The following is a 27,413-nucleotide window of genomic DNA, read 5'->3' on the forward strand; positions in this document are numbered from 1 at the left end:
TAAGCAAGAAGGAAAGTGGAGAAGGTCTCCACAGGGTGGCCAGCAACACGGCCTTCCCCAGGGCTGCCCCAGCTTCTGGCCACAAGCAAGTGTGCATAAGCACATTTCCTAAAGGGCACGCTGTCTGTATCAGTTCACACTGATTTACTTCATGTTAATACAAACAAACAAAATCTATCTCAATTCTGAACAAATTAAGACTGCCAGAAATAATATTTTGGGGCCCCATTTTTTTTATTCCCAAGCTACTTATCAGGTATTACAGAGAGGAAAAAGGAAAATAAAAATAAAATCTTTTGGGACTTCACTGGCAGTCCAGTGGTTAAGACGCCACACTTCCACTAAAGGGAGCACAGGTTCAGTCCCTGGTTGGGGAACTAACATCTCGCATGCCACACAGCATGGCCAAAAATAAACTCTAAAAGAAAAAAAATTTTAATAAATAAATGATATCTTTCTTGGCTTCTGTACCCAGACATGCCACCACCATGCCTACACCTGACTCCACTCCACAGTCTACTTCCAGTTGCCCACCAGGGCAGATCCTGGAGATCCAGCCAGAGCAGGGGGACCAGAGAAGGACTCCAACCTGCAACTCACCTGGGGTCATGGCACTCAAGGACAGGAGCTGGGTCCTGATTGCTGAGAGGCAGGTAGTTGAAGAACTCCCGGAGATTACACAAGGCATCAACGTCATTCTCAAAAGCCCTGTGGGCCACACCTGAGAAGACAGGGAGGACGTGATGAGCCAGGGCGCCTGTCAGCCCAGAGACACAGCTTCATGCCCACCTGCCCCTTCTAGGGCAGGCCGGCTGACAGCCCTGTTGCTGCCTGCCTCCACTGAGGATGGCACCCCACCACATGCCTTCAGGCTGATCCTCAGTCTATGCAGCCTGTTTCTTCTGCTTTGAATCTACACCCCTACAGAGGTCACTCCTTATACAAGTTTTTGCCCTAATATCACCTAGTCACTGGGGTTTCCCCTGGCCCCTCTCTCAAACGCAGCCCACTATGTGAATTATATCTCAATAAAGCTATTACTAAAAAATAAATATATATATATATATATATATGTGTATGCATGTAGAGCATCTTTTGGGTCTTACTCTAAGACTACAGAGCTAAGTGCATCAGACACAGCCCAAGAGCCTAAGATTCAAGATACCAAATGATGCTTTTAAAGCTAAAATTATGTTATAGAAGAAAATATAATGTCACAAACAGTCATTCATTACATTAAGCTGTCAAATGAAAAAACAGGCCACAAATGAACATTATACACCTATGTTTGAGTATGCAGTTGTATATTCACATCCATCTGCACAAAAAGACTGCAGGGTATAACCAAAAAGTGAATGGTGTTTATCTTTGGGTATAAAATTCCTAGTGATTTTTATTCCTATAGTTTCTAAATTGTCTACTATAAACATAATACCATTGCAGTCAGGAAAAAAATTGCATATTTCATCAAATCTAAGACTCCATCAAGACTCAACATTATTTAGGGTGGGATGGATTGTGAGATTGGAACTGATAAATAGACACTACTATATATAAAATAGATAACCAATGAGAACCAAATAGCACAGGGAACTCTGCTCAGTGCTCTGTGGTGACTTAAATGGGAAGGAAATCCAAAACGGAGGGGATTTATGTATACATATAGCACACTCACTTTGTTCTACAGCAGAAATGAACACATTATAAAACTATACTCTAATTAAATAAATACATACATTTTTGAAAACACCATGGTTAATTTCCAATCATGGTTTTAATTTAAGAACTTCTGCACTGTGATCTATAAATCTAAAATAAAGTCAAGACTACAAACAAAGGGGAAAAAAAGTCGCAACATTATTTTATATTCCAGTAAGAAAAAAACTGCTGCCAATTGAGCCCTGAGATAGGAATGTGACAAGCTGTGGGTCAGCAGTGAGAAGTGTGCTGGCCAGAGAGCTGAAAGGACTCTTTCAGGGGTGAGAAAAAGAGGTGTGTCAAGGTGACCCCCACCCAAGATAGGGGAGGAACAACTTCTGTGGGTAGGGGGAATCAAGAGATCTGACTTTTATTTTTTAAGCAGATTTCATCAAATGTTAAGACCTCACGGACATTAAGACATACCTCGACTATATGTACACTAAGAAAGAAATGCTGACAATCAAATGATGACCCAATGCCTTACGCACAATACAGCAAGGTGCAGATCATCCACCAGCCCCTCGATGCTCTGAAATCTCTCAAAGAGGCAATTTCTCCCATCTTCAGTTACACTGCTTGCTGTGTGGTACGCAGTACTTTCACAACTTGAGGTCTTTTGCCAAGGAATTATGGAATTCCAATCATTATTCCAACAACTGTCTTCTCTAATACCAGATTCATGCTCTGCTCCCAATTACATGCCTCTGTGTATAAACAGCATCTTTCAATGGTGAAAGCAAAGGATAATCTTCCAGCATATGTGACACTTAACCTTAAGGAGGTGAAAAGCTATGACCAAGCTTATGAACACACGGGTCTTGACCATGTGCTCACTGGCCAATGGTGACTGGTAAGATGCTGCTGCTGCTACTAAGTCGCTTTAGTCGTGTCCAACTCTGTACAACCCCATAGATGGCAGCCCACTAGGCACCTCCGTCCCTGGGATTCTCCAGGCAAGAATACTGGAGTGGGTTGCCATTTCCTTCTCCAATGCATGAAAGTGAAAAGTGAAAGTGAAGTCGCTCAGTCATGCCCGACTCTTAGCGACCCCATGGACTGCAGCCTACCAGGCTCCTCCATCCATGGGATTTTCCAGGCAAGAGTACTGGAGTGGGTTGCCATTGCCTTCTCTGATGACTCTTAAAACATATCCCAACTTTGGAGTAAAAGAAGTCCCACACCAAGGGACTTCCCTGGTGTGGTCCAGTGGCTAAGACTCCCCACTCCCAATGCAGAAGGCCTGGATTCAATCCCTGATCAGGGAACTAGATCCCACATGCCACAACTAAAGATCCTGCTTGCCTCAACTAAGACTCAGCATAGCCAAATAATTATTTTCTTTTTAAAAAGTCACATCAAAATGCAATTTTTTAGGTTCAACTATATGCACATGAATCATAATTCTTACAGCCATCATTCTAGTTAGTTCAACATTTTCAAAGACTAGAAAAGCATTAGAAGTACCCCATTAGTTAACGAGTTTGAGATATAAATCCACATTTATTACTATCTGTAGATAATACATCACACTACAGTCTATTCAAATAAACTCTGTCGATAAAGCGATATTTGTAACAGACTGTCAGCTCTAGCAACGCCTCCTCTCCGTGTCTGACGACAGTGAGGTGAGCCTCAAGGCCCCTCACCTGACATGGTGGTGTGGGTCCTGGCACCCCCAAGTTCCTCCTGAGTAACGTCCTCATTGGTGACAGACTTCACAACGTCAGGGCCAGTGATGAATAAGTAGGAGGTGTCCTGAAACCAGAGAATTCCAGAAAGTTCAGTCTCAGAGAAGGTGGTGACATGGTGGCAGAACCAGGTTAGGATACGCTCACAGATGCCTAACCAAAGTAAAGAGCCATGTTTTCCCTGCCTTGCCATCAAAAAATCTTTGTTGCCTGGTTCTCTCTCAGCAGAATGACCTGTAGTACAGCTAACATTCCAGGGTCACTCATCTGTAGGGCCACACCCTAACAAGCGGCCCTGGTGCAGACCTTGCTATGCACTAAGGACTTTTCTAAGCACTTCACCAGACTCTGTCATTGAAGCCTAGGTACTATTATCACCTTATTTACAGATGAAGAAAGGCACTGGTCTGCAGCTCGCCTAAAATGAACCAGTCACTTTAAGTGAAGCCATCTGGAGATAATGATAATAATCAATGTTTGGTGTTCTGAGACACTGATAGGCTTTGGTTTCTAGTTTCTAACTTAAAGATAATAAAGACATATTATAAAATATTTAACCAGAATAGGGGATACAGTGGAATGTAAGTCTACATGCCAGCCCTTATTTCCAGGCCTCCAATTTCCATCCCCAAAGGCAACTGCCGTCAGTTTCTCTGACATCCATGCATATGGGAGCATTTATATATTTTTTCCTTCTTATTTTCTCTCTAGCACAGTGCCCCACACACTGTTCTGGAACTTCCTGATGATCATTCCACATGAGGATAGTAAAATACGTATCACATATTTACTGCTGTCACCTACTGATGGTCTTTTAGATTGTTTCCAGAGTTTTGCTATAGCAAGCAATCTTGCAATAAATATCTTACTACAATTTTCTGTCAACTCACTGTTCATGTTCTTTGCCTATTTTCTTACTGGATAGATGTTTTTATGTAAAGGACATCAGTGCTTAGATTATTACCTGTGTGAATCAATCTTTATTTTATGGCTCTGTGTTTGGAATCTTGCTAGAATGGCCTAGCTAGAGAGGTCTCTCTTCTCCACTCTACACATGGACTCAAACATATGTTCATAAGAGCATGACTTGTAACAGCCAAAAATTAGTAACAGCCCAATTCCATCAACAAGTGAATCTCAAAATAATTATCCTAAGTGAATGAAACCAGCCCCATGTCACAAAACAAACAAAAAGAGAGTACACAGTGGACCTCCCTAGTGGTCCAGTGGTTAAGAGTCCACCTGCCAATGCAGGCGACATAGGTTCAATCCCTGGTCCCGGAAGATTAGTCCTGCAACTAAGCCCGAGGACCGCAACTACTGAAACCCACATGCATAGAACCCACGCTCCGCAACAAGAGAAGCCACCACAATGAGAAGCATGCACCCACAGCTAGAATAGGCCCTGCTTGTCGCAACTAGAGAAAGCTCATGCACAGCAACAAAGACTCAGTTTTTTAGAAAACTGTGAATGAAAAAAAAAGTACATACTTTTTGTATATATTTTGTACATACAAAATATTATTTTGTAAAATGTCATTTTGTATGATTCTGTTTATATCAACATAATATTATAAAAAAATGCAAATTAATCTAGTGTGATAAAAAGCAGATGAACCTGAGGACAGGGCTGGGAGGTAGGAAAGAATGAATTCAATGATACAAGAAGACACTTTGGGAAGTAATGGCTGTTCATTATCTTAATTGTGGTCATAGCTTCATGGCTATAAACATACATCAAAAAACTCTTAATTACACAGCTTAAATGTGTACAGTTCACCATATATCGATTATATCTCAAAGTTGTAAAATATGTGGAAATGCAAAGGGTCAAGAATATCCCATATCCATATGACTTAAAGAAAATAAGGGGGAACAACTTGTCGTACCAGATATTAGCATTTATTATAAAGCCATTGTCATTGATAGTATCATACTGACTGCCACAGAGATAAGCAAATAAGGATTGAGAAAGCGCAATAAACACTCTTGATATGTGGACACTTGATTCATGACATAAATGACATTACAGAGCAGGAAACAATGTTCTTTTCAATATAAGGCTAGATGTCAACTAGGTACCTGTATTGGAAAAAAAATTTTTTAATAAATCAAATTAGCCTCTATGTGTAAAAGCCACTCCAATTTTAGATGAATATATAAAACACAAAATAAAAAAGCCTTTAGAAAACAGAAAGTATCTTCATGACTTCAGGGTTGGAAAAGGTTCAAGAACTTAAACACACTATCCATAAAGTATTCATTTGAAACTGGTTCTCCTATCAAAAGGGCACAGAAGCCAGCTTACAGGAACTCCCACTGGCTAAGGGAAGGATGATTTGAGCATCAAAATAATGATAGTAATGGATTATAAACCACTCAGTAAAATCTGAAATCCATAAACCTATATTAAGTCAGTGAAATGAATAAATGCCCAGGAAATGCAGGGCTCTTCCTTAAAGTAGAATGCCAGTTAATATGAAGCAAGTGGTGGAGCTGGAAAATAACCACCTTGTAAAGATTGGTTTGGACAGGAATAATCGATAGATATTAATCAAGGAGCAAAAGTATAACGTGGAACAGTTATTTGGCCTCAAAGCATCTTTCCAGTGAGAATCAGCTACAAAGGAAAAACAGTAACTACACAGTGGAGAAACCAGACAACACCTCAACAATGATCAAATTAATATCATCAATGAAGGGCAGATGGCCACCACTTGCCTCCAGATGTGATCATCTAAGCAGGAGACAATATCACTAATGTAGTAGACAGTCTGGGATATCTAATCTGAATCTGATCATGAGGAAATGCCAGATAAACCCAAACTGAGCAACAACCTATGAGATAATTCATTCTGCAGCCTTCAATGTCATGACAAAGAATCTGAGAAATTGTCACAGTGTAAAGGAAATTAATGCAATATAACAACTAAATGCAATATGTGATCCTGAAATGGATCCTGTACTAAAGAAAATGCTATAAAGAACATTTTTGGGACAACTGACTGAACTGGAATCTGCTTGGTAAACAAAAGTATTACATGAGATGGACTACATGTTAGTCATATGCAAAACAAGCTTAAGAAATTTTTAAAAATTGAAATCATACAAACTATCTTGTTTGATCACAATGGAATGAAACTGGAAACAGAAAGAAAACTGGAAACTTACAAATAGATGGAAATTAAACATCACACTCTTTAAACAACCAATGGACTAAGATGAAATAAAAGGAAATTTTAAAATATCAAGAAATGAAAACATACAAAAACTTATGAGATACAGCAAAAACAGTGCTAAGAGGAGAAATTAAAGCTGTAAACACTTACACTAAGAAAGTTCTGAACCCAACTTTACACCTTAAAGAACTTAACAAGAAAAAAAGAACTAAACCTACAGAGCAGAAGGAAGGAAATAAATATTAGAACTGAGATAAGTGAAAAATAGAAAACATAGAGGGAGAAAAAAAAAATCAGTAAAACGAGAAGTTGGTTTTTCAAAAAGATCAACAAACTTGACAAATATTTAGCAAGATGGACAAATATTTAGCAATATTTAGCAAAAAGAGACTCAAATTACTAAAATCAGAAATGAAAGTGGGGGGACTTTCCTGGCGGTCCTATGGTTAAGAATCCACCTGCCAATGCAGGGGACACAGGTTCAATCCCTGCCACAATTACAGAGCCCACACTCTAGAGCCCATAAGCCACAACTACTGAAGCATGCACACCCTAGATCCTGTGCTCTTCAGTAAGAGAAGCCACTGCAATTAGAAGCCTACCCATCACAACGAGAGTAGCCCCCACTCACCTCACTACAACTAGAGAAAGCCCACATGCAGCAACAAACATGCAGCAATGAATATCCAGCGCTGTCCAAGACAAAAAAGTTTTTTTAACAGAAATGAAAGTAGAAACATAACTACTAATTCTACAGAAATAAAAAGATTATTATAAGAGTCCTATGAACAATTCTATACCAACAAATTGGATAACCTAGATGACATGGACAAATTCCTGGAAACATACAACCTACTACCAAGACCGAATCATGAAAAAGTAGAAAATCTGAATAGACCTGTAACTAGTAAGGAGACTCAATCAGTAATCAAAAACCTCCCAAATAAAAGCTCAAGACCAAGAGGTTTCACCATTGAATTCTACCAAATATTAAGAAAGATTAAACACCAATCCCCTCAAATTCTTTCCAAAAAATTGAAGAGGAGGAAGTATCTCCTAATTCATTCTATGAAACCCAGCATTACATTAATACCAAAGCAGACAAAGACACTACAAGAAAAGTGCAGATCAATATCCCATATAAATACTGACATAAATATACTCAACAAAATACTAGAGGATCTAAACCAACAATATTTTATAAGGAATTATACACCAAAATGAAGAAGAATTTTTCCTGAAATATAAGGATGGTTGAACACACCAATATCAATCTAATACACCACATTAACAAAAAACAAAGAAAAAAGTTACATGATCATCTCAATGCAAAAAAAGCATGACAGAATTCAACACTCTTTCATGATAAAAATACTCAGAAAACTAGGAAGAAACTACTTCAACATGATTAAAGTCATATACGAAAAGCCTACAGCTAACATACTCAATGGTAAAAGATTAGAAGCTTTCCTCTAAGAACAGGTACAAAGTAAAGATGCCCGTTTTCTCACTTCTATTCAACACAGACCTAATCAAAACAACCAAAAAAAAGAAAAAGCCATCTAAATCAGAAAGAAAGAATAAAATTATCTGTTTGCAGACGACATAGATTTTATATGCAGAAAACCCTAAAGATTACACACAAAGTTAGAATGAACAAATTAAGTTGCAAGATACAAAATTAACACATCAAAAAATCAGTTGCATTTCTGTACACTAACAATGAAAAATCTGAAAAGAAAGTTACAAAAACAAGAAAAAAGAATAAAGCACTTAGGAATAAGGCAAAAAGGCAAAAAAAAAAAAAAAGAAAACTTGTACAATGAAAATTACAAAACATTTCTGAAATAAATTAAAGAAGACATAACGGAAAAGACAGCTGTTTGTGGACTGAAAGACTCAATATTGTTAAGATGTCAAAACTACCAGAAGGAATGTACAGATTCAATGTCATCCCTATCAAAATTGCAATGACATTTTTGAAGAAACAGAAAAATCCATCCTAAATTTGATGTGGAACCTCAAGAGACTCTGCATGCAAACAATATATTTATTTTTAATTACAAATATCCTTTACAAATATTCACATAGAAATCCTGGACAAAATACGCACAAACCAAAGGAGTACATTAAAAGGTTTATACACTATAATAAAGTGGGATTTATTCCTGGAATTTGAGAATGGGTCAACAGACAAAAATTAATCAATGTGATATGCTACCTTAATAGAATGAAGGAAAAAATAACCCAAATCATCTCAATTGAATCAATAAAAGAATGACAGTCAAACAATTTTTAAAAAGAACTAAGTTGGAGATCTCACACTTTCTGACTTCAAAACCTACTACAAAGCTATAAAAATCAAAACAGTGTGGAACTGGCATAACAGCAGACATACAGACCAATGGAACAGAATAATTAGCCCTGAAATAAACCCTTCCATACTTGGTCAAGTGGTTTTGAACAATGATCCTTAGACCATTCAATGGAGAAAGAACAGTCTTTCCAACAAATGGAGCTGCAATCCAGCATTATGCTGGAATCCTGGGCATATAATCAAAGAAAACTCTAACTCAGAAAAAATACCTGCACTCCAGTATTTATAATAGCACTATTAACAACAGTCAAGACATGGAAGCAATCTAAATGTCCATCAGGAGATGACTGGATAAAGAAGATGTACTACATATATACAATAAAATACTGCTGCTGCTGCTGCTAAGTCGCCTCAGTCATGTCTGACTCTGTGCAACCCCATGGACTGCAGCCTACCAGGCTCCTCCGTCCGTGGGATTTTCCAGGCAAGAGTACTGGAGTGGGTTGCCATTTCCTTTTCCAGGGGATCTTCCCAATCCGGGAATCAAACCTGGGTCTCCTACACTGCAGGCAGATTCTTTACCATCTGAGTCACCAGGGACTAAGAGAAAGCCAAATATAAGATATTACTTATATGTGGAATCTAAAATAAGATACAAATGAATTTATTTACAAAACAGAAACAGACCCCTAAATAAAACAAGCCTATGGTTACCAAAGGGGAAGGAGCAGGGAGAGGAAAAAATTTGGAGTTTGGGACTGACAGATACACACTGTTCAGTTCAGTCTCTCAGTCATGTCCGACTCTGTGACCCCATGAACTGCAGCAGGTCAGGCCTCCCTGTCCATCACAAACTCCTGGAGTTCACTCAGACTCACGTCCATCGAGTCAGTGATGCCATCCAGCCATCTCATCCTCTGTCATCCCCTTCTCCTACTGCCTCCAATCCCTCCCGGCATCAGAGTCTTTTCCAATGAGCCAACTCTTCGCATGAGGTGGCCAAAGTACTGGAGTTTCAGCTTTAGCATCATTCCTTCAAAGAAATCCCAGGGCTGATCTCCTTCAGAATGGACTGGTTGGATCTCCTTGCAGTCCAAGGGACTCTCAAGAGTCTTCTCCAACACCATAGTGCAAAAGCATCAATTCTTTGGCACTCAGCCTTCTTCACAGTCCAACTCTCACATCCATACATGACCACTGGAAAAACCATAGCCTTGACTAGACGAACCTTTGTTGGCAAAGTAATGTCTCTGCTTTTGAATATGCTATCTAGGTTAGTCATAATTTTCCTTCCATGGAGTAAGTGTCTTTTAATTTCAAGGCTGCAGTCACCATCTGCAGTGATTTTGGAGCCCAGAAAAATAAGTCAGTCACTGTTTCCACTGTTTCCCCATCTATTTCCCATGAAGTGATGGGATCGGATGCCATGATCTTCATTTTCTGAATGTTGAGCTTTAAGCCAACTTTTTCACTGTCCACTTTCACTTTCATCAAGAGGCTTTTGAGTTCCTCTTCACTTTCTGCCATAAGGGTGGTGTCATCTACATATATGAGGTTATTGATATTTCTCCCGCCAATCTTGATTCCAGCTTGTGTTTCTCTTGATTCCAGCTTGTGTTTCTTCCGGTCCAGCGTTTCTCTGGATGTACTCTGCATATAAGCTAAACAAGCAGGGTGACAATATACAGCCTTGACATACTCCTTTTCCTATTTGGAACCAGTCTGTTGTTCCATGTCTAGTTCTAACTGTTGCTTCCTGACCTGCATAGAGGTTTCTCAAGAGGCAGGTCAAGTGATCTGGTATTCCCAACTCTTTCAGAATTTTCCACAGTTTATTGTGATCCACACAGTCAAAGGCTTTGGCATAGTCAATAAAGCAGAAATAGATGCTTTTCTGGAACTCTCTTGCTTTTTCCACGAACCAGTGGATGTTGGCAATTTGATCTCTGGTTCCTCTGCCTTTTCTAAAACCAGCTTGAACATCAGGAAGTTCACGGTTCACATATTGCTGAAGCCTGGCTTGGAGAATTTTGAGCATTACTTTACTAGTGTGTGAGATGAGTGCAATTGTGCAGTAGTTTGAGCATTCTTTGGCATTGCCTTTCTTTGGGATTGGCATGAAAACTGACCTTTTCCAGTCCTGTGGCCACTGCTGAGTTTTCCAAATTAGCTGGCATATTGAGTGCAGCACTTTCACAGCATCATCTTTCAGGATTTGAAATAGCTCAACTGGAATTCCATCACCTCCACTAGCTTTGTTCACAGTGAAGCTTTCTAAGGCCCACTTGACCTATAGATACACACTGCTAAGTCACTTCAGTCGTGAGACTCTGTGAGACCCCACAGACGGCAGCCCACTAGGCTCCTCTGTCCCTGGGATTCTCCAGGCAAGAATACTGGAGTGGGTTGCCGTTTCCTTCTCCAATGCATGAAAGTGAAAAGTGAAAATGAAGTCACTCAGTCGTCCCCAGCACTTAGCGACACCAAGGACTGCAGCCTACCAGGCTCCTCCATCCATGGGATTTTCCAGGCAAGAGTACTGGAGTGGGGTGCCACACTACTATATATAAAATAGGACAGCAAGGACCTACTGTAGAGCACAGGAAACTAAATTCAATATCCTATAATAAACTATAATGAAAAAAAAATATTGCTGGGAAAACTGGATCAGTCAGTCAGTCAGTTCAGTCACTCAGTCGTGTCCAACTCTTTGGGATCCCATGAATTGCAGCATGCCAGGCCCCCCTGTCCATCACCAACTCCCAGAGTTCACTCAGACTGATGTCCATCAAGTCAGTGATGCCATCCAGCCATCTCATCCTCTGTCGTCCCCTTCTCCTTCTGCCCCCAATCCCTCCCAGCATCAGGGTCTTTTCCAATGAGTCAACTCTTCACATGAGGTGGCCAAAGTATTGGAGTTTCAGCTTTAGCATCCGTCCTTCCAATGAACACCCAGGACTGATGTCCTTTAGGATGGACTGGTTGGATCTCCTTGCAGTCCAAGGGACTCTCAAGAGTCTTCTCCAACACCACAGTTCAAAAGCATCAATTCTTTGATGCTCAGCTTTCTTCACAGTCCAACTCTCACATCCATACATGACCACTGGAAAAACCATAGTCTTGACTAGATGGACCTTTGTTGGCAAAGTAATATCTCTGCTTTTTAATATGCTATCTACGTAACGATAACCCTGTATGCGAGACAGCAAGAGACAAAGATGTATAGAAAAGTCTTTTGGGCTCTGTGGGAGAGGGCGAGGGTGGGATTATTTGCGAGAATGGCATTGAAACATGTATAATATCATATGTGAAATGAATCACCAGTCCAGATTCGAGGCATGATACAGGATGCTCGGGGCTGGTGCACTAGCATGACCCAGAGGGATGGTATGGGGAAGGAATTGGGAGGGGGTTCAGGATGGGGACAATGTGTACACCCGTGAGGATTCATGTTGATGTATGGCAAAACCAATACAATATTGTAAAGTAATTAGCTTTCAATTAAAATAAATAAATTTATATTTTAAAAAAATTTTAAAAATAAATAAAAAACCTGATTAGATAGAAACTGAAAAAAAAATTAATATGCTATCTAGGTTGGTCATAACTTTCCTTCATGCAAAAACATGAAATTGGACCTTATGTAATACCATATACAAAAATTAACTCAAAAGGACCAAACGTAAGAGCTAAAACTGTACAACTTAGAAAAGAAAAAGGGGAAACTCTTTTGTGACACTGGATTTGGCAAGATTTCTCAGGTATGACAACAAAAGCAGAGATAAGAAAAGTACATAGACTTCATCAAAATTAAAATCTTTTGTGCAAAAAATACTAACAGAATAAAAAAGTAGCCCACAGAATGGGAGGAAATATTTTCAAAGATGTATCTGTTAAGCGGTAGTATCAGAATATGTAAAGAACTTCTACAACTCAACAAGAACAAAAACAATCCAATCAAGAAGACATAAACATCTCCAAAAAAGATATGTGAAAGTGAAAGTATCAGTTGCTCGGGCATTCCTGACTCTTCGCGACCCCATGAACCGCAGCCCCCACGGCCCCTCTGCCATGAGATTTTCCAGGCAAGGATACTGGAGTGGCTTGCCATTTCCTTCTCCAGGGGATCTTTCCAACCCAGGGATCAAACCCATGTTTCCTGCACTGCAGGCGTGTTCTTCACCAAATGAGCTACCAGGGAAGCCTGTATCAATGGCAAATAATATGAAAACAGGCTCAACATCACTAATTATATTAGGAAATATAAATGAAAACCACAATGAGATACCACTTCACACAAACTAAGATGGCTATCATCAAAACAGAAAACAAGTGCTGGCAAGGATGTGGAGAAGATGGAACTTTTGTGCATTGTTGGTGGGAATGTAAAACAGTACAGCCACTGTGTAAAAACAGTGTGACGTTCCCTCAAAACACTAAACAGAGTTACCATTTTGTTGAAAAGGCAAAAAGATAGGACACTGAAAGATTAACTCCCCAGGTCAGTAGGTGCCCAGTATGCTACTGGAGATCAGTGGAGAAATAACTCCAAAAAGAAGGAAGAGATGGAGCCAAAACAAAAACAACATCCAGTTGTGGATGTGACTGGTGATAGAAGCAAAGTCCAAAGCTGTGAAAAGCAGTATTGCATAGGAACCTGGAATGTTAGATCCATGAATCAAGGCAAACTGGAGTGGTCAAAGAGGAGATGGCAAGAGTGAACGTTGCATTTTAGGAATCAGCTAACTAAGATGGACTGGAATGGGTGAATTTAACTCAGATGACCATTACATCTATTACTGTGGGCAAGAATACCTTAGAAGGAATGGGGTAGCCATCACAGTCAACAAAAGAGTCCAAAATGAAGTACTTGGATGCAATCTCAAAAACGACAGTATGATCTCTGTTCGTTTCCAAGGCAAACCATTCAACATAATAATAATCCAAGTCTATGCCCCAACCAGTAACGCTGAAGGAGCTGAAGTTGAACACTTCCATGAAGACCTACAAGAACTTCTAGAACTAACACCCAAAAAAGATGTCCTTTTCATTATAGGGGAATGGAATGCAAAAGTAGAAAGTCAAGAAACACCTGGAGTAACAGGAAAATTTGGCCTTGGAGTGCAGAATGAAGCAGGGCAAAGGCTAATAGAGTTCTACCGAGGGAACACATTGGTCATAGCAAACACCCTCTTCCAACAACACAACAGAAGACTCTACATGTGGACATCACCAGATGATCAATATCCAAATCAGGTTGATTATATTCTTTGCAGCCAAAGATGGGGAAGCTCTACACAGTCAGCAAAAACAAGACCGGGGAGCTGACTGTGGCTCAGATCATGAACTTTTTATTGCCAAATTCAGACTTGGATTGAAGAAAGTAGGGAAAACCACTAGACCATTCAGGTATGACTTAAATCAAATCACTTATGATTATACAGTGGAAGTGAGAAATAGAATCAAGGGATTAGATCTGATAGACAGAGTGTCTGAAGAACTATGGACAGAGGTTCATGACATTGTACAGTAGACAGGAATCAAGACCATCCCCAAGAAAAAGAAATGCAAAAAAGTAAAATGGTTGTCTGAGGAGGCCTTACAAATAGCTGAGAAAAGAAGGTAAAGGCAAAGGAGAAAAGGAAAGATATACCCATTTGCATGCAGAGTTCCAAAGAATAGCAAGAAAAGATAAGAAAGCCTTCTTCAGTGATTAGTGCAAAGAAATAGAGGAAAACAATAGAATGGGGAAGACTAGAGATATCTTCAAGAATATTAGAGATACCAAGGGAACATTTCATGTAAAGATGGGCTCAATAAAGGACAGAAATGGTATGGACATAATAGAAGCAGAAGATATTAAGAAGCGGTGGCAAGAATACACAGAGGAACTACACAAAAAAGATCTTCATGACCCAGATAATTACGATGGTATGATCCCTCACCTAGACCCAGACATCCTGGAATGCAAAGTCAAGTGGGCCTTAGGAAGCATCAGTATGAACAAAGCTAGTGGAGGTGATAGAATTCTAGTTGAGCTATTTCGAATCCTGAAAGATGATGCTGTGAAAGTGCTGCATTCAATATGCCAGCTAATTTGGAAAACTCAGCAGTGGCCACAGGACTAGAAAAGATCAGTATTCACTGCAATCTCAAAGAAAGGCAATGCCAAAGAATGCTCAAACTACCACACAATTACACTCATCTCACACGCTACTAGAGTAATACTCAAAATTATTCAAGCCAGGCTTCAACAGTACATGAACCGTGAACTTCCAGATGTTCAAGCTGGATTTAGAAAAGGCAGAGGAACCAGAGATCAAATTATTTACATCCATTGGATCATTGAAAAAGCAAGGAGTTCCAGAAAAACATCTATTTCTGCTTTATTGACTATGCCAAAGCCTTTGACTGTGTGGATCACAATAAATTGTGGAAAATTTTTCAAGAGATGGGAATACCAGACCACCTGACCTGCCTCTTGAGAAATCTGCATGCAGGTCAGGAAGCAACAGTTAGAATTGGACATGAAACAACAGACTGGTACCAAATAGGGAAAGGAATACATCAAGACTGCATATTGTCACCCTGCTTATTTAACTTATATGCAGAGTACATCATGAGAAACACTGGGCTGGATGAAACACAAGCTGGAATCAAGATTGCTGGGAGAAATATCAATAACCTCAGATATGAAGATGACACCACCCTTATGGCAGAAAGTGAAGAAGAACTAAAGAGCCTCTTGATGAAAGTGAAAGAGGAGAGTGAAAAAGTTGGCTTAAAACATTCAGAAAACTAAGATCCTGGCATCTGGTCCCATCACTTCATTGCAAATAGATGGGGAAACTGTGGAAACAGTGGCAGACTTTATTTTTGGGGGCTCCAAAATCACTGCAGATGGTGACTGCAGCCATGAATTTAAAAGATGCTCGCTCCTTGGAAGAAAAGTTATGACCAACCTAGACAGCATATTAAAAAGCAGAGACATTACTTTGCCAACAAAGGTCCATCTAGTCAAAGCTATGGTTTTTCCAGTAGCCATGTATGAATGTGAGAGTTGGACTATAAAAAAAGCTGAGTGCTGAAGAATTGATGCTTTTGAACTATGGTGTTGGAGAAGATTCTTGAGAGTCCCTTGGACTGCAAGGAGATCCAACCAATCCATCCTAAAGGAAATCAGTCCTGAATATTCATTGGAAGGACTGATGCTGAAGCTGAAACTCCAATACTTTGGCCATCTGATGTGAAGAACTGACTCATCTGAAAAGACCCTGATGCTGGGAAAGATTGAAGGTGGGAGGAGAAGGGGACGACAGAGGATGAGATGGTTGGATGGCATCACCGACTCAATGGACATGAGTTTAAGTAAACTCTGTGAGTTGGTGATGGACAGGGAGGCCTGGCGTGCTGCAGTCCACAGGGTCACAAACAGTTGGACACAACTGAGTGACGAGCCAAACTGAACCCAGGAACTCCACTCCTAAATATACGTTCAAAAGAATTGAAAACAGGGATTTAAACAGATATATATATACACAAATGTTTATTACAGAATTATTCACAAGAGCCTGAAGGTGGAAACAACTCACATGTTCACTGGCAGATGAATAAACAAAATATAGTAGTAGATACAAAGGAATATAATCACTCTTATAAAAGAAGGTTGACACATGCTACCATATGCATGAGCCGTGAAGACATACTAACCGAAATATGCCAGTCACAAAAAGACAAATATTATATGAGTCCAAAATTCTGAGATAGAAAGGGACTGGGAGTGGGGAATGAGGAACCAACATTTAATGAGTACAGAGTTTCAACTGTGGTAGATATGAAAAATTTCTGGTGGTAATGGTTGCACAAGTATATAAATGTACCTAAGGCCACAGAAACGTAACAAATTTTTACCACATTAACCATTTCTTATGTATATTCTATAACTTTTTTTTAAGTATTATATCTGGACTTCCCTGATGGCTCAGTGGTGAAGAACCCACCTGCCAGTGCAGGAGACACCAGCTGGATCCTGGGTCAGGGAAGATCCCACGTGCCTCGAAGCAAATAACCCCACGCACCGTAACTACTGAGTCTGTGTTCTAGTCCCTGGGAGCCGCAACTACTGAGCCATGTGCCGTAACTACTGAAGCCCGCACGCCTGCAGCCCAAGCTTCACAATGAGAGGAGCCACTGCAATGAGAAGCCCAAGCACCCCGACAAGAAAGTAGCCCCTGCTCACTGCAACTCGAGAGGAGCATGTGCAGCAAGACCCAGCACAGTCAGAAATAAGTCAACAACTTTTCAAAAGTATTATATCAGTGTTAAACCTCTAGAATTTAACAACTGGTTATATAAGTTCTTAAGAATTATACACTGAAACATTAATAAGGTAAAAGGACATGATAGATATAACCCATTCTCAGTTAAGAATTCTGTACATTTGAAATTTCAAGATAAAAATATTTCTTTTTCAATTCTGCCCAAAGGATAGCATTGAGACAGAAAACTTCCCATCATAGAGTTAAAGAAAACAGGTGCAACACACATAATTGATACTTATATCCAGATCATTTAGAGAACTGCTAAAAACCAGTAAGAAAAAAATGAAAACCTCAATTTTTAAAAATGGGCAAAACTGATGAACAGGCATGCCACAAAAGAAACATAAAAATTAATTCCCTGGCAGTCCAGTGGTTAGACTCCTTGCTTTTACTGCCAAGGGCCAGGGTTCAGTTCTTGGTCAGGGAACTAAGATCCCACAAGTCACACAGCATAGACAAAAATAAATAAATAAAAGAAACATATGAAAAGGGTTCAACCTCATCAGTCACGTAAATGCAAATTAAGACAAGAAGAGACCACACCACATGTAAACTGGCATTAATTAAATTACGTCAATAAAAGCGCTGGCAAAGACATTAGTTCAGTTCAGTCACTCAGTCGTGTCTGACTCTTTGCGACCCCGTGGACTGCAGCACGCCAGGCTTCCCTGTCCATCACCAACTCCCGGAGCTTGCTCAAATTCATGTTCATCAAATCAGTGATGCCATCGATGCGGTCGGCAAGGACATAGAACAAGTGAAATTCTCACACACTACTAGCAGAAATGTAAATTGCTGCAACTTCTTGGTAACAAGTGTTACCTAGAAAAGCTGAAGATATGTATATCCTATGACCTTGAGAAACTGAAACATGTATACAGCAAGATACATGTGTAAGAATGCTTACATCAGCATGATTTGTAATGGCTATACCACTATTAAAATGAAATACTTTTACAAAGTACATGGATAAACCTTAAAAGCACAAGTCACAGTCACACACAAGAGAATGTATATTATATTTACTTTAAAGGTAAAATAGGCAGCATTACCCCACTGTTTAGTGAGACATGAATAAAATTTTAAAGTAAAAAGCAAAACAAATTTTTAAATTACCGTAAAAGTTGAAATAAATACTTCTAGGCAGGATAGATGGAGACAATAATGATTAGGAGGGTGATGAGAGCAGGGCTCCTGGAGGGCCATTTCTTTCTTTAAATTTTTTGGCTGAGCTGAATGGAATATGGGATCATAGTTCCCTGACCAGAGATCAAAACCACACCCCCTTGCAGTGGCAGCACAGAGCCTTAACCACTGGACCACCAGGGAAGTCCCTGGAGGGCCATTTCTCGATCTGGGTGTTATTTACATGAATCTGTACTTAATAATAATTGCTTTACATACTTTATGTACTTCCCTGAGTATGTACTACATTAGAAAATTTAAAGTGTTTAAAATCTGGGGGACTTCCCCAGTGGTTCAGTGGTTAAGAATCTGCCTGTCAATTCTGGGGACATGGATTCCATCCCTGCTCCAGGAAGATCCCACGTGCCGAGGGGCAGCTAAGCCCACGTGCCACAACTACTGAGCCTGTGTTCTAAACCCTGTCTTCAAGACAAGCCGCCGCAATAAGAAGTCTGCACGCCTCATCTAGAGAGTAGTTCCTGCTTGTCCCAATTAGAGAGTCTCTGCACAGTAAGACCCAGTGCAGCCAAAAATAAAAATAAATAAACAAGTAAATAAATAGAGTACTTAAAATTTTTTTAAATTAACTGGGAGAGGAGGCTGAGGCAGAAGCAGGAAAATCAGTTAGAAGTATTCTGCAATAACCCTAAATGGGGTGTTTGACTCAAAGTAATGGCAGTGTAAGTGATAAGACATACATGCCAATTTGATTATGCTTTAGATTACATCCTAAGGTAGAGCAAACATGATTTCTGACTGATTGAACTTGGAATTTGACAGAAAAATATGAGTCAAAATTATGTCAATGTTTTTGACCTGAGCCAATGGAAGGCTGGTCTTGCCATTTATTGAGACGAGGAAGGCTACAGAAGAGCACTTTGGGAAAGGTTCAGGAAAGATCTAAACCTATCCATTTTGAGAAACCCATTCAAGTCCAGATGGAAACGTTGATAGGAAACTGAATGTCTAGTCCTGGAGTTCAGGAGACCGTTCCATCATGAAGAAATAGGTCTGAGAGCTGTCAGCACATAGATATTTAAAGTCTTGAGGTAGGATAAGATCACCAAGGGAATGAGAGAATTGCTAGAACAAAACCAAGAGAGTATGGTGCCCTGCTGTTTCAAAGAGGAAGAAGTGGCAAGACGGGCCAAGTGCTGCTTGGAAGATCAAGAAACATGAGGACTGAGAAACGTCCACTGGATTTAGTGATACAGAAATCATTGATGTCTTTGATAAGAGAAACTGATATTACCAATGACCCTGAATAGAATAATATCCTTTTCACCCTAAATTAAATGTCTAAGTATATTTGGGCTTCCCTGTGGCTCAGATGGTAAAGAACCTGCTTGTAATGCAGAAGGCTGAGGTTCGATCCCTGGATTGGGAAGATCCCCTGGAGAAGGGAATGACAACCCACTCCAGTATTCTTGCCTGGAGAACTCCATGGACAGAGGAGCCTGGCAAGCTACAGTCCATGGGGTCAAAAAGAATCAGACATGACTGAGCGACTAACACACACAAGTATATTTAGATTTATTTCTCAATTCTGTTCTGCTCCCTGGTCCATTTATTTACTATGGAGAAGTAAATGGCAATGGCAAGTAAGTGGGCAATGGCACCCCACTCCAGTACTCCTGCCTGGAAAATCCCATGGACAGAGGAGCCTGGTGGGCTGCAGTCCATGGGGTTGCTAAGAGTTGGACATGACTAAGCGATTTCACTTTCACTTTCACTTTTCACTTTCATGCACTGGAGAAGGAAATGGCAACCCACTCCAGAGTACTTGCCTTGAGAATCCCAGGGACGGGGGAGCCTGGTGGGCTGCCGTCCATGGGGTCACACAGGTCAGACACGACTGAAGTGACTTAGCAGCAGCAGCTATTTATTTACAAACTGACCAAACAGTTTTAGTTATTTTAGCTTTATAATGTATTTTCTCTCCTGGCAGCACTAGCCCTTCATTGCACTTCCTTCATGGTATGTCTATTTTTACACTGTGGTTTTCCCCCTAATACGAACTTTATAGTTACCTTGTCTAGTCCTTTAAAAGAGAATCTGCTAGCATTTTTACTGTACTCTCATTAAACATTTAAGATGCAGACTGGTTAAGGCTTAATGATTAGTTGTGGAGAACGAGAAAGAGGAGGTGGTACCAATACATAGGTATTAAAGTTCTACCAGTGAAGAATGGAATTACGTAGGATGAAAACACAGGATTAAAAGACAAAGCATACAAAGTCAACATAGAAATCAGCTATATTTCTACATACTATATACAAAATATCTGAGAAAGAAATAAAACCAGCCTATTCACAATAGCATCGAACATTACAATACCTAGGGATTAATTTAACCAAGGAATTGAAAACTACAGGACTTTGATAAAAAACACCAAAGAAGACACAAATAAATGGGAGGAAAAAAACCCATGGTTATGGATAAAAATATTGTCAAAATGTTCATACTACTCAAAGCCATATATAAATTCCATGCATCTCCTATCAAAACTGCAATGGCATTTTTCAACAGAAATCTGTCATCATGGCATAAAAAGAGAAACTCAGACTAATGGAACAGAATCAAGAGCCCAGAAACAAGCACTCACATACAGAGTCAATGAATACTTGACAAGTGAGTCAAGAATACTCAGTGAGGAAAAGATAAGTCTCTTCAGTAGATTTACAATGGGAAAACTGGATAACCACACGCAGAAGGTGAAACTGGACTTGGACCCATATCTTGCACCTCTCACAAAAATTAACTTAAAATGAATTAACAACTTAAAAACCTGAAGCTGTAAAACTCCTAGAAAAAAAACACAGGGGAAATACTCCCTAACACTGGACTTGGCAATAATTTTATGTATGACACCAAAAGGGTATGCAACAGAAGTAAAATAGGTGTGAGGATTCCATAGTGGCTCAGTGATAAAGAAACCGCCTGCCAATGCAGGAGACACAGCTTTGATCCTCGGTCTGGGAAGATCACACATGCCACCAAGCAACTAAGGCCATGCTCCACATCTACTGAGCCAGCACTCCAGAGCCCACATGTTGCAATTATGGAAGCCCTCACACCTAGAACAGCAATAAAGACCTAGCACAGCCATAAATAAATGAATTTTTAAAAACAAATTAGTAAGTGGGACTATATCAAACTAAAAAGCTTCTACGGAGCAAAAGAAACAATCAACAAAATGAAACGGCAACCTACTGAATGGGAGAAACTATTTGCAAATCATATATCTAATAAGGAGTTAATATTCAAAATATATAGAGAACTCAAGCAACAGCAAAGTTTTTTTGATTAAAAAATGGGCAAAGGATCTGAACACGTATTTTTCCAAAGAGAATATAAAAATGGGTCCATGAAAAGATGCTCAATATCACTCATCATCAGGGAAATGCAAACCAAAACCACGATGAGGTTTTAGCTTCACACCTGTTAGAAAGGCAATTACCAAAAAGTCAAGAAATGACAAGTGTTAGTGAGGATGCAGGGAAAAAACGGAACACTTGTGCACATTGGTAGGAATGTAAATTGATACAGCCATTGTAGAAAAAAATACGGAAAGATTCCTCAAAAAGCTAAAAACAGAACTATAAAATGATCCAGCAATCTCACTTCTGGGTATATATCCAAAGGAAATCAAATCAGGACCTCAAAGAGATAACTGCATTTCCATGTTCAATACAGCATTATTCACAATAACCAAAATACGGAAACAACCTAAGTACCCACCAATGGATGAATGGATAAAAAAAAATGTGACACACATACACACACACACACAGAGCATTATCCATCGGATATGCATATCAATGAAGAAAATGTGACACATACACACACACAACCACGCCCAGAGAAATATTAAGCCATGATAAAAAAGGAAATCCTACCATTTGTGACATGAATAGACTCTTAGGGCACTTTGCTTAGCATATACTAAGCAAAATAAGTCAGAGAAAGAGAAATACTGTATGATCTCATTTACATGTGGACTCTAAAACAGCTGAACTAGTAGAAAAAGAATGGTGGTTACCAAGTTGGGGGGGGCATGTTAATCGAAAGATACAACCTTCCAATTATAAGATGAATAAGTTCTGGGGATTTACTGTACAACATGGTGATTAGTTATCAGTAAATATCATATCATATACCGGAAAATTGCTGAGAGAGTAGATCTTAAGTGTTATCATCACAAAATAGGAATGGCACTTATGCGAGGACTATGGGGGTAATCACTTTGCAATATGTAAGTATCAAATCAACATGTACACCTTAAACTAGAACAATGTAATATGTCAATTATACCTCAATAAAACAGGGGAAAATGTTTTAAAATCCCAGCATGTAAGTAGGGAGAGGAGGAAAGAAGGCTTTAGCCAAAGGAACTGATCCCACACCTCCATTCCTACCAGGTAGGAAGACAACTAGGGTAGCACCAGGTAGGTATGGCATACACAGATTTAGTGGGCAGTTCAAGGAATCCCGCTTTGTTCAGGAAGCAAGGGATGTGGTCATCTTAATTTTTAAAGCCCAACCTAAATGGAACATTGAACTTTTAGGTTGTTTTTAATCCATCACTAAGAAAAAATAGTTGAATCCAGGGGTAAGGACTCTGCTAAATCTTAATTCCTAATGCCAAAGAGAAAAGGATTTCCTATGTACGTTCCCTGTGTTTACACTGTTTTCATCTTGGATAATTCTCTTTCATTTTGCACACTAATTTGTCTTGACATTTATTGCTCATTATGTTTAAAAATATTTTAAGAGAAAAGACTTTTTTAAGTATCAGGGTAAGGGTAATCACATACGTATGATTTCAAATAGGCTTCTTTTAAAAATCATTTTTTTCAAAGGCTACATATTGTATGATTCCAATTATATGACTTTTTTTAAAAAATGTGGACCATTTTTAAAGTCTTTCCTGAATTGGTTACAATATTGCTTCTGTTGTTTATGTTTTGGGTTTTTGGCCATGAGGGCTATGGGATCTTAGCTCCCAGAAAAGTATGTTAGTCACTCAGTCGTGTCTGACTCTTTTTGACCCCATGGACTGTAGCCCACCAGGCTCCTCTGTCCATGGAATTCTCCAGGCAAGAATACTGGAGTGGCTTGTCATTCCCTTCTCTAGGGGATATTCCTGACCCAGGGATCAAACCCAAACTCCCTGCATTTGAAGGCAAAGTCTTAACCACTAAACTGCCAGGGAAGTCCCCCAAAATCATTTTAAAATATCGAGTCATCTAAATCATGTAATAAAGATATGTACCTTGCACAATGAAGCTAGAAATCAGATTTAACATTATCATCATAGACAAAATATAATAAAATGGCAAAGAGCTGAAGAAATAAAGGCAGAACATAAGAAACAACTTCCCAGTGAAACAGATTACAGAAAAGTTTTCCATGAGAAACTTTCTAATAGAATCCAGTAAATAATCACCTGTTTGGGCAGAGGATAGAATCCTTTGATTACCTAAAACCATCTGCAATTCATATCGGCAAGTAAAATCACCCGCCAATGAAGTACCTAAGCACATTCTGCCACTGAATGCACACAAGCTGCATTTTCATGCCAGAACTTTCTCCCTACCAAGATTTTATCATCACTACGTTGAAAGTCAATACAACTGTACAGATAACAACCCAGATCTGGGTCAGGAATGATTGCTATTGCAGGTGAGGTGCTGCATAACTCTCAAAGGGGAGGAGAACCAGGAATTTCTTTCTTACCTTCACCATGAACGTGAAGTCTGTTAAGGCTGGGGAGTAGACAGCCCCACCAGCACATGGGCCCATGATCAGAGAAATCTGAGGGATGACTCCGGATGCCGTGACATTCCTCTGCCAAAAGAGAAAGGCAAAGGTATCTAGTTACAGAGGTGTTCAAGGCATTATCTGCAGAAAGACAGAGGCAACAATGAAAGTACATTTGGCTTTTATTCACAGAAATTCTATCCAAGAGAGCTAATCTGTACAGTTTCTTCCAATATTGTATATGGGATCTTCTCCCCATAACTGGTGGGAGGGTTGACATATTACTTTCTGGACCAAATAACCTCTTCTCTCCTTGGCGGGGCATTCATTCCCCAAAAGCTCCACCAGGACATGAACTCAGAGAGAACCCCACCACTCTCACTCCACCTCTAAACACACCTCAGGCCAGAGCCTCTGTCTGTACAAAACTGGCTGAAAGAATGAATAGAAACCTTAGGCATAATACACAGGGCCAACACTTATCCTGGACCCTTGACCTCTTCTTGGAGCCCCTTCCCACTCCACACAGAGGATACCCAATAGTTACAGGGTAAGCCTAAGAGGTTAAGTGCTACTTTACCCTGAGTCTTCAGTGTCTGCCCACCCCTAGACAAAGCAGATGGGCAATAAGGAGGCAGCAGGAGCCAGAAGGGCTCCACAGGGACAACAGTGCTGTGAAGAGCCAACCCTCAGGCCATCTCTCATACATGACCACTGGAAAAACCATAGCCTTGACTAGATGGACCTTTGTTGGCAAAGTAATGTCTTTGCTTTTTAATATGCTGTCTAGGTTGGTCATAACTTTCCTTCCAAGGAGTAACTAAATCTACAGGTTTAGTTGACTTTAATTCATTGTTTATTTCTTGGAGGGAGAGTATGTAAAACATTACTATGGTTCAAATTTCAGCTCTTAGCACAGCGGCAGCTACCCCTACCCAGCCCCTAACCCGAGCCATGAGGCACATGCAGCAGCTATGCATGTTTTCCTGGAACAGTTTACCCAGACAAAGGCAAAAAGGACTCTGTCCTCCAAATACTGGAAATCCATGCTATGATGGTCAGCTGCTGATTCTAACCAGAGGTGCACTTAGGAAGTTAGGCAGCCATGGTTGTTGCACCTCACCTCATTGTTGCAAGCCCCTCCCTCCAGCTCAGAATCACTTGCATGAGGGCAAATCAAACCTAGAATGAGATGCCACATCACACGTATTAGGATGGCTACTATTTTAAAAAATAGAAAATAAGCAGTGTCGGTAAGGATGAGGAGAAACTGGGCCCCTTGTGCACTGCTGGTGGGAATGTAAAATGGTACAGCTGCCGCGAAAAATAGCATGGTGGGTTCTAAAAAATCTTTAAATAGAATTATCACACAATCCAGAATGTTTACTGTGGAGCCCTATACCAAGGTCACAGGTGCAAGGCCTTGTACCAAGGCCACACATGTGGAGCCCCCAACCAAGGTCATCTCCGGAACTGACTGAGCCCCATAACAACTGTTGCCCAGAGCCCCTCTAATCTAAACTGGCTTGTTCTCTGACAGCATATTAGATAAAAATATCCACCCTGTTCACCACCTTATAGCATCCTCACCAATCACCTAATGCCACCCTTCCAGCAGGAATTTTCTTTGTTGTGAGACTACAAATATTGGCTACTAGCCCACGAAACGCGTGGGCTCTCGCTTGAGCCAGCCACTGTTATAACAGCATCCCCCACTCTAATAAACTCAATCCTCCTCTCAGTCTGCCTCATGTCAGGAATTTCTTTTCCAACCCACAACATCTACTTCTGGGGATATACCATATAGAATGCAAAACAGCGTCTCAAGGAGATAATTTTACACCCACATTCATAGCAGTATTACTCACAATAGCTAAAATGTGGGATCAACCCAAATGCCCATCAATAGATGAATGGATAAACAAAATGTATGTGTATACAGTGGAATATTATTCAGCCAGTCACAAAAAAACCAATGTGCAATTTTCCTTAAATAAGCTATTTCTTCAAATAATAGAAACAGAGTAGAATGGTGATTACCAGGGGTTGGGGAAGGGGATAACAGAGAGTAATTGTTTAATGGGTTCAGAGTTTCAGTTTTGCAAGACAAAAAGTTATGGAGATGAACAATGGTGACAGGTGCATAAAATCATGAATGTATTCAAGACACAAGCTTCCCTAACCAGGAAACCTTGACAAGCCACCTCTACATACCCACATACAGCGAGGAAATGCCACAATAAAGAGAACTCCACAAACTGCCAGAATACAGAAAGGACTCCCAAACTCAGCAATTTAAACAAGATGAAGAGACAGAGGAATACCCAGCAGATAAAGGAACAGGATAAATGCCCACCAAACCAAACAAAAGAGGAAGAGATAGGGAATCTACCTGATAAAGAATTCCAAATAATGATAGTGAAATTGATCCAAAATCTTGAAATTAAAATGGAATCACAGATAAATAGCCTGGAGACAAGGATTGAGAAGATGCAAGAAAGGTTTAACAAGGACCTAGAAGAAATAAAAAAGAGTCAATATATAATGAATAATGCAATAAATGAAATTAAAAACACTCTGGAGGCAACAAATAGTAGAATAACAGAGGCAGAAGATAGGATTAGTGAATTAGAAGATAGAATGGTAGAAATAAATGAATCAGAGAGGATAAAAGAAAAACGAATTAAAAGAAATGAGGACAATCTCAGAGACCTCCAGGACAATATTAAACGCTACAACATTCGAATCATAGGGGTTCCAGAAGAAGAAGACAAAAAGAAAGACCATGAGAAAATACTTGAGGAGATAATAGTTGAAAACTTCCCTAAAATGGGGAAGGAAATAATCACCCAAGTTCAAGAAACCCAGAGAGTCCCAAACAGGATAAACCCAAGGAGAAACACCCCAAGACACATATTAATCAAATTAACAAAGATCAAACACAAAGAACAAATATTAAAAGCAGCAAGGGAAAAACAACAAATAACACACAAGGGAATTCCCATAAGGATAACAGCTGATCTTTCAATAGAAACTCTTCAAGCCAGGAGGGAATGGCAAGACATACTTAAAATGATGAAAGAAAATAACCTACAGCCCAGATTACTGTATCCAGCAAGGATCTCATTCAAGTAGGAAGGAGAAATCAAAAGCTTTTCAGACAAGCAAAAGCTGAGAGAATTCTGCACCACCAAACCAGCTCTCCAACAAATACTAAAGGATATTCTCTAGACAGGAAACACAAAAATGGTGTATAAAC

At 39.8% G+C, this 27,413-nt stretch overlaps 1 protein-coding gene across 2 annotated transcripts in view; it reads right to left on the bottom strand.

Moving 5' to 3' along the window:
- The window catches only part of PCCB (propionyl-CoA carboxylase subunit beta), a 95,897-nt gene that overhangs the window by 51,244 nt on the left and 17,240 nt on the right, over positions 1-27,413 (bottom strand). For both annotated transcript variants that reach the window (XM_061427707.1, XM_061427712.1), the window contains exons 6-8: positions 24,131-24,241; positions 3,348-3,456; positions 601-721 (exon numbers count right to left, since the gene is read on the bottom strand). In XM_061427707.1, the coding sequence (XP_061283691.1) occupies positions 601-721; positions 3,348-3,456; positions 24,131-24,241 (341 nt within the window). The remainder of the gene's footprint in view (positions 1-600; positions 722-3,347; positions 3,457-24,130; positions 24,242-27,413) is intronic.

This window comes from Bos javanicus, chromosome 1 (genome assembly GCF_032452875.1).
Source record: "Bos javanicus breed banteng chromosome 1, ARS-OSU_banteng_1.0, whole genome shotgun sequence".
In the NCBI taxonomy this organism is placed as follows: domain Eukaryota; kingdom Metazoa; phylum Chordata; class Mammalia; order Artiodactyla; family Bovidae; genus Bos; species Bos javanicus.